The 13,723-nt window shown below is 38.9% G+C and overlaps 1 protein-coding gene across 4 annotated transcripts in view; it reads right to left on the reverse strand.

Annotated features, from left to right (window-relative positions):
• The window catches only part of ckap5 (cytoskeleton associated protein 5), a 39,731-nt gene that overhangs the window by 12,451 nt on the left and 13,557 nt on the right, over positions 1-13,723 (reverse strand). For 2 of the 4 annotated variants that reach the window (XM_054776950.1, XM_054776951.1), the window contains exons 16-32: positions 13,564-13,656; positions 12,029-12,214; positions 11,811-11,905; positions 10,756-10,939; positions 10,469-10,611; positions 9,765-9,939; positions 9,386-9,499; positions 7,525-7,653; positions 7,251-7,445; positions 7,016-7,136; positions 5,052-5,137; positions 4,062-4,172; positions 3,399-3,521; positions 1,195-1,344; positions 856-1,059; positions 628-763; positions 332-525 (exon numbers count right to left, since the gene is read on the reverse strand). In XM_054776950.1, the coding sequence (XP_054632925.1) occupies positions 332-525; positions 628-763; positions 856-1,059; positions 1,195-1,344; positions 3,399-3,521; positions 4,062-4,172; positions 5,052-5,137; positions 7,016-7,136; positions 7,251-7,445; positions 7,525-7,653; positions 9,386-9,499; positions 9,765-9,939; positions 10,469-10,611; positions 10,756-10,939; positions 11,811-11,905; positions 12,029-12,214; positions 13,564-13,656 (2,439 nt within the window). The remainder of the gene's footprint in view (positions 1-331; positions 526-627; positions 764-855; positions 1,060-1,194; positions 1,345-3,398; positions 3,522-4,061; positions 4,173-5,051; positions 5,138-7,015; positions 7,137-7,250; positions 7,446-7,524; positions 7,654-9,385; positions 9,500-9,764; positions 9,940-10,468; positions 10,612-10,755; positions 10,940-11,810; positions 11,906-12,028; positions 12,215-13,563; positions 13,657-13,723) is intronic. The other 2 variants (XM_054776952.1, XM_054776953.1) reach the window with 1 other exon arrangement.

Consider the following 13,723-nt stretch of genomic DNA (forward strand, 5'->3'; position numbering starts at 1 on the left):
TTAAACTACTATTATTCTTTGTTTACAACACTTTGCACAGGCTACCGGACCACTACACATAAGAGACAGCTGCCGCCCATAACATATAGCAAGCTACCGAGCTAATTACTTAGCCTCCAATTTATTTGTTCTAAACTTACGAAAGGGTTTCAAACAGAGTGGGGAAGAAGGACAAAGTAAGAAGCGAAAAACCTATCACTTCCACACAGAATGGGAGGAGAACACATTCTTTTGGTAACATTTTGTGAGATTTTTCTAATGTAAAATATGTGCTTTGGCTCAAATAAGGTTGGGAAACACTGACCTAGACTGTTGAAACTGTTAAACTTACATTTCCAATGAGTTTATAGACTTGGTCTCCACAGACATTGTAGACAGCCACTACTGTGTTCAGGGCAGCATTGCGGACAGATGTGTCTCTATCACCAATATGAACTGCAATCTCTTTTAGAGACTTGGCTGGAGTTGGTTGGCATACATTCATTCCATAGCCTTCTATCAAACAACCCAACTCTTCCAGACATTCTGTAAACATTGACCCAAAGACACCATATAGTGAGAAAAGGTATTTACAGTGGATCAGTGAAACATAATGATTTAATGGAACTCCAGTGAGTTGGGACCTACCAGCTCTTTGTTTGGAGTTTTTGGACTTTGTACCATCCATGAGATAAGGGAAGACCTTGGAGGCAGGGTAAACCTTACACAGCATGGTGAGTATTGCCCGAACATCTTTACGAACCACATCCTTTGACTCGCCAACCTTAAAAAAAATAAATAAATAAATAAAAATTAAACAACAATTAAGATGATTCTAAGAGCAGGCTTATCTTGGCAAGTGCGATGTGTGCTGACCTTGAGTATAAGGTAGGGAATGAATGAGTTTGCCTCATACTCTGTGAGATGATAGTTCTCTCTGTTGAGCATGGCAAATAATAGCTTCAAATACTCCAGCACCTTCATCAGGACTGTGGTGTTTGTGTCAAAGAAGCGCAGAGTGAACCACTTGAGAATCAGGTCCAGACAGCTTATGGTGGCATCACTCTCATTCTCCAACCTCTGTGCAATACATATGATATATAAATGTAATGACTGTTTTGAAAGCAGAGTATATTCCCATACATCCACAAAAATAAAAGACCCATATCTCTACCAACAATTTCACAGGAAAAGGAGAAACACAAGAGCACTCACCTCAATCATGACGCTAATGGCCTTAACATGTCTCTGGAAGTCCATGTGGAAGAGCTCATCCTGAAGCCACTTGGCAAAGCAGGTAGACATCTGAGTTTTAAGCTGCTCCACATACTCATCTCGAGGAGTGATGAAGTTCCACTTCAAGATCTGAATATCAATAGTTCTCAGATTTAGGTTATATGGCCATGTATACCCACCTCACATGAGAAGTTCAGATATACTGTATCAGTGGTGTGCTGTCAGGGCAGGCAAAGCCTTCTCTGCTGGTCTAAACACTACAAGAAGCACTGGCCTATATTCTGATTTCTGCTTCATTGTGCTGCCATGTCAATGTAATCTGCCCAGGGCCTTCAGAATCAAGAGTGCTGGCCCATGTCACTTAAATACTATTAGTAATAAGGCTGGTTTTTAAAAAATCATTTCAGATTCGCCTCATAGGTCCAGCTCGCAGGCATACAGTAATGTTAGCATTTCTCTGTCCGATTGGTTGATGTACAGTATCAAAGCCTATGCCTAACACCAAAACAAAACGCCAAAGTGCTTGAAAGCATCATACATGAACAGCACAGCACTTAAATGAGCCTGTTCAGACACAAAGAAAGACGACCGACATGGTTTTGACCACCGTTCTGTGCGTGTTATATGAACAAATAAGTGGGTATATATTCGAAAAATTGTGTAAGAATTTACATTTTGCAGTGTTGAATCTTAAGGAGGTTCTAAGCAGTGCTTCAAAATGCAAAAAGAAAAAATGGGAGAGACACAAATAATTTTTTTGAGCAAGCAGTTTATTGCAAACATCCATCCAAGTGAAATAGGCAGAAAAAAAGTTGACCACAGCCTTAAAAAGCCAACATCTTGGTAAAAATGTGGATTGAATGTTTTCTGTCAAGTACTCACACTGTCATGATCTCTTGATGGCAAAGGCAAAAATCTTTCTATGAATGCAGTTGGATTTTTGAGCTGGGCAAGCAAGGCCTCTCGCAGCCCATTTGCTTCCTCTAAAAAAATGTTTGTCTCACTTCCTTTTGTTATTTTTATATTTAGAAGCTCTACTTAGAACCTCTTTAAGATCCAACAGTGTAAAATGTAAATTGCCATTTTTCCAACTGGTCTTAAAATTTTGATAATGAGTGTATTTTAAATATTAGTCAGCCTGTGAAAGGGTTTGTTCACCCCTTCCACTGGAAGTCTTTCAGACCAGCGCAAACGAGAGTGTGGTGAGTGTGATGTATTTTATTACATTGTTTATGCTTTTGTCACGTTATTAGATAAATATTGAATCTGAATTGCTCCAGATGATGATGTAGTGTAGAGGTTTGGAGTTGTTTAGAGACGATGTATTTGAAAATAAAAGGTAATTGGGTTTCTTGTTTTAGTAATACTGTATTCATCCTCAATTCTATGATGTCACACATTGTTATTTTGTCTTTTGGCATATTGTTGATGGTTGGTATAATTATGACGTGATGGTGGTGGTATCAAGAGGTGGATTGGGTCGCTGAAGTCCCCACTAAAGGCCCAGGTACTAAATGCACTGTCCGCAACGGATAGCAACAAGTGACAGCTGCAACATGCATTTTCACAAATAATGATGGTACACGTAGACTGATCTAAATAGTTGCAACATGATGGATGTTCGTTCTCAGTTATTGACTTGACTAGCAGTGTGACAGACTGCCTAAAATCAGTCACATTGGGACAGTTTTACTGTCTAGGCTTCATTACCTCTTAACTTCTATTGTGCAAGATGGCAGCTGTCACTCAGCGAGTAATGAAACACTCGCACGTCAAACAATCTGAACCACAGAGAAATACCTGTACAATGCTATGTCAAATGACAACTGACTGCACTTACTTCTGTAAGTGTATGTGTATACAATTAACTTCTTTTTTAATGAGTGTCATACCATTTATTTATATTGATTTACAAATCTTAACTTCATTGTAACACATTGTTATATTGCTTTATCATTTTCTTATGTTATTTCAGAACTGGCAAAGGGCACATGTTGAATAGGAAGTGAACAAATCTATTAGCAATTGATGTGAAACGAAAAGCGGGTAGCACTGAATAAGCTCTGCTTCTTCCTACTCCTCCTACTACCCTTTGGACATGTGAAATTGTGAATTATAATGTGTGATGTATACCAAAGTAAAACGTATGTATGTCCAAATAAAATTAAACAAGAATTAGGTACCTTCAGTTGTTTCTCCTCTTTGATCCTCTGCTCCTTAGCATTGGGGATAAGGACAAAGAGGGGTCCAGACCTATCATCATCATCTTTCATGCCTTTGGCTGCAGGCTTCTTATTAGAAACACTCTGAAAAGGAAAGCAATATTAAAATGTTAGACAGATATTTGTCAGACAGAAATAGGCGTTGTTTCAGCTGTGGTTCACATTGTATAAAAAAAAATATAGCAAGTGACAGACAAAACAAGTGGAAATAAAATCATGGGGTGTTAAGATGATCCAAAACTTACAAAAATTCAAGCAGTGGACTGACAGGAAAACCATGTGAGGTGTTTGCCCGTGTTCCATTTTTATAAGCATGCATGTACATCTTAAGTCACCCGGTTATATATTGAGCTAAAATGTGTGGATAGGTTAGTTAGATTTCACCTACAAGAGAGGAGTGTGTTAGTTTGATTACATATTTGAATAGTAACACCATTAGTGACGACGGTTGGACAGTGTAAACATGAGGCAATGTGGTCTCGGCTCTTAAAAGGATGGCATTTATTTGCAATCAAAAGCCATCCATGTGAGCTGGACTATTCCACAAACTAGAGAGCTCACGGCATTTCATTAGTAGTAGTAGTAACTATTGTCTTATTAGGAGCCCATTTCTTCCACATCTACCTGTTGACTGCCAGCAGCAGTCTTCCCTTTGTTGAGGGGCTTTTTACTAGCAATAATGTCCTTGTCCTTGGAGAGAGGGGAAGGGTCAGGTTCCTCAGGGGCAGAGGGTTGCTGAGCGAACAGAAAAACCATGTCATGTTGACAAATCAGTCAAAAACTGACTGACAAGTAACAAATAATGTACACAGACAGGTTCATGAGTGTTAACTGAAATAAAAACGTGAGATGAGTGGTGAAAACAGATTTTATGACACCATAGAATTTGAAACCATCCTGTACATCTGATTGCAAACACAACATTTTAAAAATACCATTGAGCTGCACAAACATCTATTGCACCTACTCGTTTAGATTAGGATTCCTGCTTGGTTTTCTATAGGTTTAAACTAATCTAAATGTGTTGTGGGCTCACAGATGTGCTCAAGTATTATCAATCAACTTCCTGCATTTGTTATCTAAAACAATTTCCCTCTGAATCTCAGGGCCTAAAACTGATTAAAGTACTTACTATTTTCAGGAATTGAAATTTGTACCCCAAAACTGACATTTCAATGTATGCTATTACATTGCCTTACCTTTTATCAGTTATTATATTTAATGTATTATCATCATTAAGTCTGTTATATAATTTCTTTACAGTAATTATAGACCTAGACTGTCATTGCACCACACTGTTATATGACCTCATGATTTTCCAATGTGTTTACAATTCGTAAAGAGTACATTTGGAATACAGAAGATGAGCAAATGTATTGTAATTGATGTGAAACGGATGAGGAGTACAATTAAATAAGCTTTTCTTCTTCTCACTCCTTTTTGGACATGTGGAACTGCGAATTGTACTATGTGATGTACCCCAGGGTAACTTGGATGCATGTTCAAAATGAATTAAACCATATCACCAACAAATACAACAGTATTTGGATTAAAAGCAGCCATTAGAAATGTACATAATTATTGTTTTAAGCAGGTGTTGATACAGACACATACCTTCTTGGCAGCTAATCCCCCTTTGACCTTTTTAGGTTCAGGTTTATTATCGACAAACTCCTCAACGGATGGTTGAGACCTGGAGGCTGTAGAAAAAATGTGACATTTGTAAAATGCACAATGTTAAATCAATGCGAGTAGTCTTTTTTTTTTTTTAGGAGCAGGAACTTTCAATTCAATAATGTGCAATAACCATGCTAAAAGCAATAAAACGAAAAATAATAATGAACAAAGTTGGAGTTGACACAAATAACAGTATTTAACACGGTTAACACGGTGACGCCTTCTGACGCGTCACGCTCTCATTGGCTGATTATCGGGGCACCGCCTACGCTCTCATCTCATTGGCTGACTTATACAGTGCGTACGTGACTTTGTGTGAGAGACAGGCTTCTCCCTTCAACCTCCCTTCCTCTTCGTAGTTGCCCTTAAACTAGTTCACGCGCATGGAAATCTCTTCTTAATTTTTTTACTTTTCTTTGTGTTAACTTAACGTAAAATTACCGCAATCATGGGCCCTAGTGCGTGTGCTTAGACTCTGAGCTCCTCCTCCTCCTCCTCCTCCTCCTCCTCCTCCTCCTCCTCCTCCTCCTCCTCCTCCTCCTCCTCCTCCTCCTGCCTCCTGCCTCCTGCCTCCTGCCTCCTGCCTCCTGCCTCCTCTTGCGCTCCTGATCAAGACATCTCGTGAACGGTAAGATTGTTTTTGTTTTTCTGTTTTATTCATTTACAGTAATCTTATTTATTACCTTATTTTATATTGGAATGTTACTCTACTATGTTTATGCTAACGTTTTCTTATATTTTCCCACCATATTTGGTGGACTTTGAATATTTTGAAGTGCCAAAGGGGTGAGTTTGGGAAGATCTTGGAACGGATTAGGCTATTTACATGTATTTTACGCTTCGTATAACGTAAAAACTCTATCACGTAAACGTTCTCGGAACGGATTATTTACGTTGTAAGGGGGTCTACTGTAAATATCTTTATTAAATTAAAATCTGTCCTGCTCAGCTTAAAACAGAATAAATTCAGTGTCCAGGTTGCAGGGGTCTCCAACTTTCATCACTATTACAGCTGTCAATTATTTGTGTTTTGTTTATGACTGGCAACATTTAAATTGTACACTGCTTTATTTACCAAGCAGATCTCCACTGAGTGTAACCACCGTTTATTATGCTATTTTGTGGTCATTTGTCATTACCTGTATATATAAAAAAAAAAAAGGTATGAAGTCTGAATTTAACAGTTATAATAAAAAACTACTAAGAGTTGAAGCAGATATTCTTTGAGGTGGACACTGTGTTTATGTTCATTAAACAACCACACACAAGTCGTGTTTTGAGGACAAAACATAACTAGTACAATGACAACAAGATAGTAAAGTTGTTCATTGACACTTGAAAGTTAGTACGTACCCCATGAAGGTGATATCCACTTGTGGCTTCCCCATGGGACAAAAACCAGCTCCGAACTAAACGCATCGCTCGTTTGTTTTAAAAACAAAATGTCACTGTGGTAAAAAGTCACATTTCGAGTCCGAAGACCAGAAGCTAGGCAGATAACTCTAGCTCACGAGCTAGCCAGCTGCCGCCAATGCAAAGAAAAGTCAGTTACAGACTGGCAAAGCATGTAAACAAAGATGCAAGAACATTTGAACGGCAACAGGTTTGCTAAGGGAGTGATAAAAAACGTTGGCATCAATTGGCATAGCCTGTGTCAAGCTCAACACAAGACGCGTCCTTTGTTGGCAGCCCTACGTGACACAGCAAACATTTAGGATTTGCCGCCGCACGCCGGTCGGTTTTTGTGAATGAGATGTGTTTTCTGTGTAAAAATTATTACATTTTTTCTGAGAGGAAAAAAAAAGATCAAAAATCTGCAAATTTGCAGGGACCTCAACGCTATACCGCGGATATGCAGGGATCTACTGTATACAGTTTTACGGTCACAGAGTCATACAAACCTGAAGCAGATCTACTTGTCTCGCCTTTTGCTCCTCCAGTTTTGGCAGGAGCGGCAGGTTTAGCTGGCACCACTGCTCTGGCCTTTTCTAAAACGGCTACCACTTGGTCCTTTGAAGCCGGCTGCGAGGATACAAGCATTACATCATTGACTATTGTAGAAGCAACTGAGAAATATCCTGAGTATGACAGTGAACCAATGTATTTCATTCATATCTCAATAAGTTGGATTAGTACCTTGACTTTGCCAGCAGCTTTGTTCATTTTGTCATAGCCAAGGTGCATCATAAATGTGGGTACAGCGTCCTGAGCTTTCTTCCGCACATCTCCATTTCTGTCTTCCAGGCAGGCATACAGATGGGGCACGCATAACATCAGATCCCCAGGTACAGTCCTCAAGGTGGGTAGCTTCTCAGCCAGCCAGCCTAATATCTTAAAGTAGATGGTCTCATTTTAGAACATTGTATATAACCTTGAAATGCTTTGAATTAGAAGTTGTGTGTCTTTGTACCTCTTGTCGCTGGAAGGGATTCTCCCTCTTTAACTCCTCTGATAGCTCCTCCCCTTCTAGCCATTCCTTCATCCCAGTCTGCTCCACCCAGGACTGCAGTGTGGCCATAGCAGCTGTCCTGACATTTGGCTGTGGAATATGAATATTGCTGTTAATAGCGTGTATCTAGAGAAAGACATGGTATCTCTAAAAAGTTAGCACTCCTCTCACATTTCAGCAAACATTTGATTATATATTATGGGTTAAAGCAAAAGAGTTATTTTGAAAAAAGAAGTTTCCAAAGCCAAATTACATTCCTCGACCACACAACATTTTACGATGAGCCCTATTTTTAATATTTTTGTAAGTTGGTCTATATAGAGCACATGTGTCAAACTCGTGCCCTGGAGGGCCGAGACGCTGCAGGTTTTCTCTCCAACCAGTTTCTTCAGCAGGTGATTTAATTGATGAGCTCCTTCCCTTAAACTGAAGGTGTTGATCATTAAAATCACCTGCTTTAGTGACTGGCTGGAAAGAAAACCTGCAGTGTCTCGGCCATCCATGGCACGAGTTTGACACCCCGATATAGGGGATACAGAGTATAGTGAGGACATGATTTAACCCAGTGGGTCTCAACTGGTTTGGCTACGGGACCAACCATCACTCTTCAATGACCATCGCCGACCCAAACTGCGGAAATATTTGAAGTTATTTCTCAAATATCTTATTAAATTGCATTTATTTTTTTATTTAAAAAAGGGACTGTTTGCAACGTTTAGGTGGCTGCCTACAGGGCACAAACTTTTGAACATGTTGCAAGTATTATATCGCCCCCCCCTCCTCCTGTGCCCCAGGTAACACACAAGTGCGCAAGTGCTTTTGCTAAGCGCTGGCGATGTAATTTTGAGTGGTTTCAGATTTTCCCCACTCTGGAAGCCGTTTAAAAAAATATATATATATACACTGTTTCAGTGCACCCAGAACACCATGTCCGTGTGGATGAGAGGCTGAAACGATAAAATACTTTGTCGTTCTGGCCTGAAAACGTTTCCGTGTGGATAGCACCCAAGTGACTGTTTTATTATGTTCTTATTTTGTCAATAAAACGTGTAGCCCTAGCGCTAGATGATAACGCTAAGAGAATGGCTTAGTGTTTCACTATAGTTGGATCTGCTTTGCACCCAGAAACATCTGCCTGGGGGGAGTAAAAGTAAAAACCAGTCGCTGCCGGCGGCTCTCACTAATCATGGCGATTAGTGGTAGCAAACGCACTCTCTGTGCTGTTGTTGACGGAAGTAACGTTTGTTGCTATGGGCTCTGTGAAATCAATGCGCCCAGGAAAGAAGTCCAAAATACTGTAAGTATTAAATGGTGTCATGAATGTGCCTGTTACTACATGGTCACAGCATTTATATAAAACCATAAAACATTGTTGGATTTTTTTTTGTTGGTTTGTTTTTTAAATGGAGGGCTTTATAGGACCAATAGGTGAATCCCCAGTTACATGCATTATTAGCTGACTCGTGTTAGCAGTTTTTCAATATTTAAAAAGCACAGAAAGACAAATGTGTGACAAACGTGTGTTCATGTCTCATAAGGATTGTGGATGATGGGCAAAATTTTTAAAAAGTGTAGTTTTCCTTTAAGCTATGTTGTTAAGACAGGCTGCACGGTGACTACTATAAAGTATATCCAAGCTAAATTTTCCGTAAGACTGTCCCTTAAGAAGATAATAAAATGGTTACTGAAATTTGAGGGGTGTACATACTTTTGTGAGGTACTGTATCTAGAGATAAATCATGATTTTTGCTGCGTTTCAAAATTAAAAAGTTAGTGTTGTATTATTGTTTTTCTTAACTTTGCACCCCTGCTTATTCTGTACCTTACTGTCTCCAAGCACTGTCATGATGGGAAATCCCAGTATTTTCACATGCTGTTTAAGTCCAGGCCCCATGGCTGTGGCCAGCTGCTGCAGGATGGTCAGGCTCTGCTGGACCTGGAAAACAAATGTTGTATTATTATTATTAATATACATTAAGATTTATTACAATATTTTAGTCACACAGTTGGAAAATCGCAAAACACCTTCATATAACAATGGAATGTTTGCCCCTTGGGTGTAGTCATATAGTTACATTGCAGAACGCATTCCGTTTCTGACAGATATCGACAACAAAAGTAGTCAAACCATCAAGTTTACCTTGTACAAGCCACAGCACCATCAAATGTAAATACAGCAGGCCATGCAAACTCTTACTAACCAAGATCTTGTTGGAATCACCAAGTCGTCCTTTCAAGGCCAGAGGGAGCTCTCCTATGTTGGCTGTGACAAATTTAGCTTCTGAAATGATAGCTGCAACTTCATCAAGACCCTCTTTTCTGATCTTCCAGTTCTTATCCCCAATTTTAGAAACCAAGTCAGAAGTGACTTTGTCACTGAAATGTTGGAGAAAAAAAAATGTAATTAGCTTGGTTCAGAGAGCACAGAAGAATGCGTATTTATTTTTTGATTAGTTTTTCATGGCAATATAAATAAATACTGAGTTTATTGAAAGTTAACTACTTTACAGACAATTAGACATTGCTTTTGACTCCGAGTCCAACATAGTTACAAAAAAAAACAAATAAAACTGTGACAAAAATGATGATACCCCTAACTTAATGTTTTTTGCCCAACCCTTTGCAGGTAATAACTGCAATCTACCAGCTATTTCTGTTACTCTTAATGAGCTTTGTTTCTGTAAACAGAGCTAATGTGGCTTGTAAAAAAAAAAAGCTCCACCTGTCCAAAATATCTGATTCTCAGTTAATTTAAAAAAATATTATTAATAGTAGAAAGTCACTTTAGTCAATTTCAAATTACTTCGGTGCTTATTGCCCTTCCTTAACAGAGGGTACAAACGATTTTGTCCACATGTGTATCTACAAACACTTAGTGTCCTACACGACCCACCCCAAACCTTACCTAATATCTGTTCTGGGCAGCAAGTCCATAATGTCCTGTCCTCCTCCATCTATTTCTTCTTGCTCCTCTACATTGTCCCCTTCTTCCTCATTCCTTGTCTTCTTGGTGAATCTTGTTGGAGCTGGAGGTGATTGACCTTGCATCTGTGATGCACAACACATAAAAAGAAACAATTGACTCTTTATATACATAATTTATTATGTTAAATAGAGAGATGATACATTTGCAAGAAAATCAAGAGTAACAAGAGAAAGATTACCACTGTGAGCCCGACAAAGAGACATTACCTTCTCTAACTCAGTATCTATTTGTGCCAGGAGAGCTGGTTTCTCATCCTCAAAAAACATGCGGAGTGGTGCTCCCATGTAGAGATGCATAACTCCCAGCAGGGTAATAGCAGCGGTCCTTACAGCTGGGTTAGTCGCTCCCAGGGCGGTCTTGACATTGTTGATAAAACCTTTTACATTGATACTGAGAAAGACAAAGTATGATAAGTCAGCAAACTCCTTTATAGTGCTCCTACTTTCCTTTCTTTTTCAATCAGCTAAAATTATGCAAAAGGCAAACAATAACCTGCTACCCAAAAATGTTATACAATTCTTCTAAACAAAAGAGGAAAAATATGACCTCAGGGAAAAATGGAATTCAAAACACTTATACGCGAGAACAACGCTAAATACCTTCAGCATTTCAGTGTGTGGAATCACATTACGGAACGGATTGAGTAAGGAACTCAAACATTGCACTCAAATGAGCAATTTCCAGAAACAGTACAAGCAAGAAGAGACCTGAATCACTGTGTACATAAAATGCTATGTCTAACCACTATTACACTAACTACTAACTCTTCATTTTCTTTTTGTGAGTACATTGTCTGTACTCACTCATTATCCAACTATGTTTCGGTTAACCATTAATCCTTTCATCAGTTATTACTGTTACATTATTTACAGTGACTATAACCTTGACTCGTATTTTACCACATTGTTATACTGCCTTATCGCTTTCCTATGTATTCAAAATGGGCAAAGAGTACATTTGGAATAGAGGAAGCGAACAAATGTATTGCAATTGATGTGAAATAGATGGGGGGTAGGATTAAATAAGCTTTGCTTCTTCCCATCCTTTTTGGAAATGTAGACCTGTGAATTGTACTATGTGATGTATTCTAATGTAACTTGTATGCGTGTTCAACATAAATTCAACTATTACCATTACTGAATCGATTTCATTTTTGATTGTTCTGTAAATTATATACTCTAACTAGTTTATATAATATGGGTGATGATGAAGATGCTTTAGAAAAAGAAAAAAAAAAGTTGAATAATGAAATGTTATTTACCCAGCAAAGCCAAACTCCTTCATGGCATTAGCCAACCAGTTAAGAGTCTCTGCTTGGTTCTTTGGATTCTTTTGTGCAAACGCCAATGATACAACCTAGAAAACAAAACGTTATACAGTACAGGTGTCATAATGAGCCTATATGATCTTATGGATCGCTTTCTGGGGATGGAGTGGGTTGAAAAAAATAATGTGTTTAATTTTATTTTTTTAACAAACCTGTTCAGCAGTCCAGGGTAGCGAGCAGGCCTCCCCAATTGCAGTCATTCCCTCCTTGGCTTTTCCCCCACATTTGATATCTCCAACCTTATCTACCAAGCCATCCAAAACCACAGAGGCTGACGTCTTTGAAAACTGCCCTCTCTGAGCAATAAGAGCCACAATATGGAGCTTCATCTGCATGACCTTAACAAGGAAAGAAAAAGCCAGAATGATGATCATAAATTCTATTCTTTATGATTGCTCGTTGTCCAACATCTAAACTGGTTTGACATTATGACGACACTTTCTCCGTCAGTCAGTCAAAAGTATTTTTTAGGCCTTACTATTGAAAGGTAATCCCATTGTTTGGACTGTAAACTGGTTGGTATAATTCTATGCAGAACACGAATTAGGCATTTTCCCCGTTCTCTCTTGCCACATCAAATATGGCGGTGACGTCGATATATGGTTCAGCGTCCGCATGCAGCATTAGCGAGTGCGTCTAGGTTTGAGAGTTCCCGAGTTCAAGTGCTGGGCTCGGCGTTAGCGAGCGAGCAGCTCAGACAGGAACAGGAAGTGGAAAGGAGTGTTGATTTGAGGCAAGGACAAGATGTGCTGGTTTTTCCAAGGGGTTAATACATTTGTACAAATGCAGTTATAGAGTAACAGTTCCACAATTAATGCCATGTTATCAAGTTCCCTTTTTAATTTAGCTAGCAGCAGCAGGGTAAGTGAACAAGTTGACAGAGGAACACCCGCGAGTCCAGTAAAAAAACTTGCAAGTTTTGATCGACTCGGTCACCACTCGACCATCACTATTTGAGAATGCCTATGACTGGTGTGAGTTGTGGCTGACAGTAACTCCTGTGTAAATGTTCACTGCACGTGTGTTCTCTGCGCAATTGCAGTAATATTCTACTCAATGGCCAGTAGGTGTCAGGAACCTTACACTGATGAGACAATAGCTACAAAGTATGCTGTCGGTGCTAACGTGTGAGTCTATGTAATGTCTTATTTATGTCTAAGACGTCCTATTTTCTATTATTATGTCAACTATATCGGGTAATACAAGTGTAAAAGTGACTATAGGAGTGTTACTTCATGTCTTGAGGGCTCTAATAATGCAACAAAAAATATATATGTTTAAAAGGTCTTCAACAGGTTTTCTATGCTCTAACTACGAAAATATTCCATTTACAAATATTTATCACGGTCAGGTCTGGAAACAATTAACCGCGATAAACAAGGGATGGCAGTATTCGTGTCAGGTTATGTGCTTTCCCCACCCCACAATATCCAGGATTAAATCATCAATCAAGAAAAGACCAAATATTATCTAAGATTCATTGTATCATCACCAAACCTCGACAATGTAACAATTACAACCATCGAATTTCTCACTTACAACTAACAAATACAAAATATACATAGAATAGAAGATCCTTGTAAAGATTTCTGCAGGTTCAGAGAACATGTCATATAACTGTAGTTAAGTTCAAAACAGCTGTTTCTTTCTTCCAGAATCTGGCCAACATGTAGTTTAACAAACTTACCTGAAAGTTTGTTTCTTTCCAGCCTGGTTTCTTGGCCAACATCCTGACTAAGGCCTGACATGGCATTGTCGTTGTATCCATCGTCTCAACAGCCTGGGCGCAATTATGACATATAATCAATCAATCAATTAATTAAACCTCCTGCATTGTTTTCTTTCAG

The sequence above is a fragment of the Dunckerocampus dactyliophorus genome, chromosome 5 (assembly GCF_027744805.1).
Source record: "Dunckerocampus dactyliophorus isolate RoL2022-P2 chromosome 5, RoL_Ddac_1.1, whole genome shotgun sequence".
Taxonomy (NCBI): Eukaryota; Metazoa; Chordata; class Actinopteri; order Syngnathiformes; family Syngnathidae; genus Dunckerocampus; species Dunckerocampus dactyliophorus.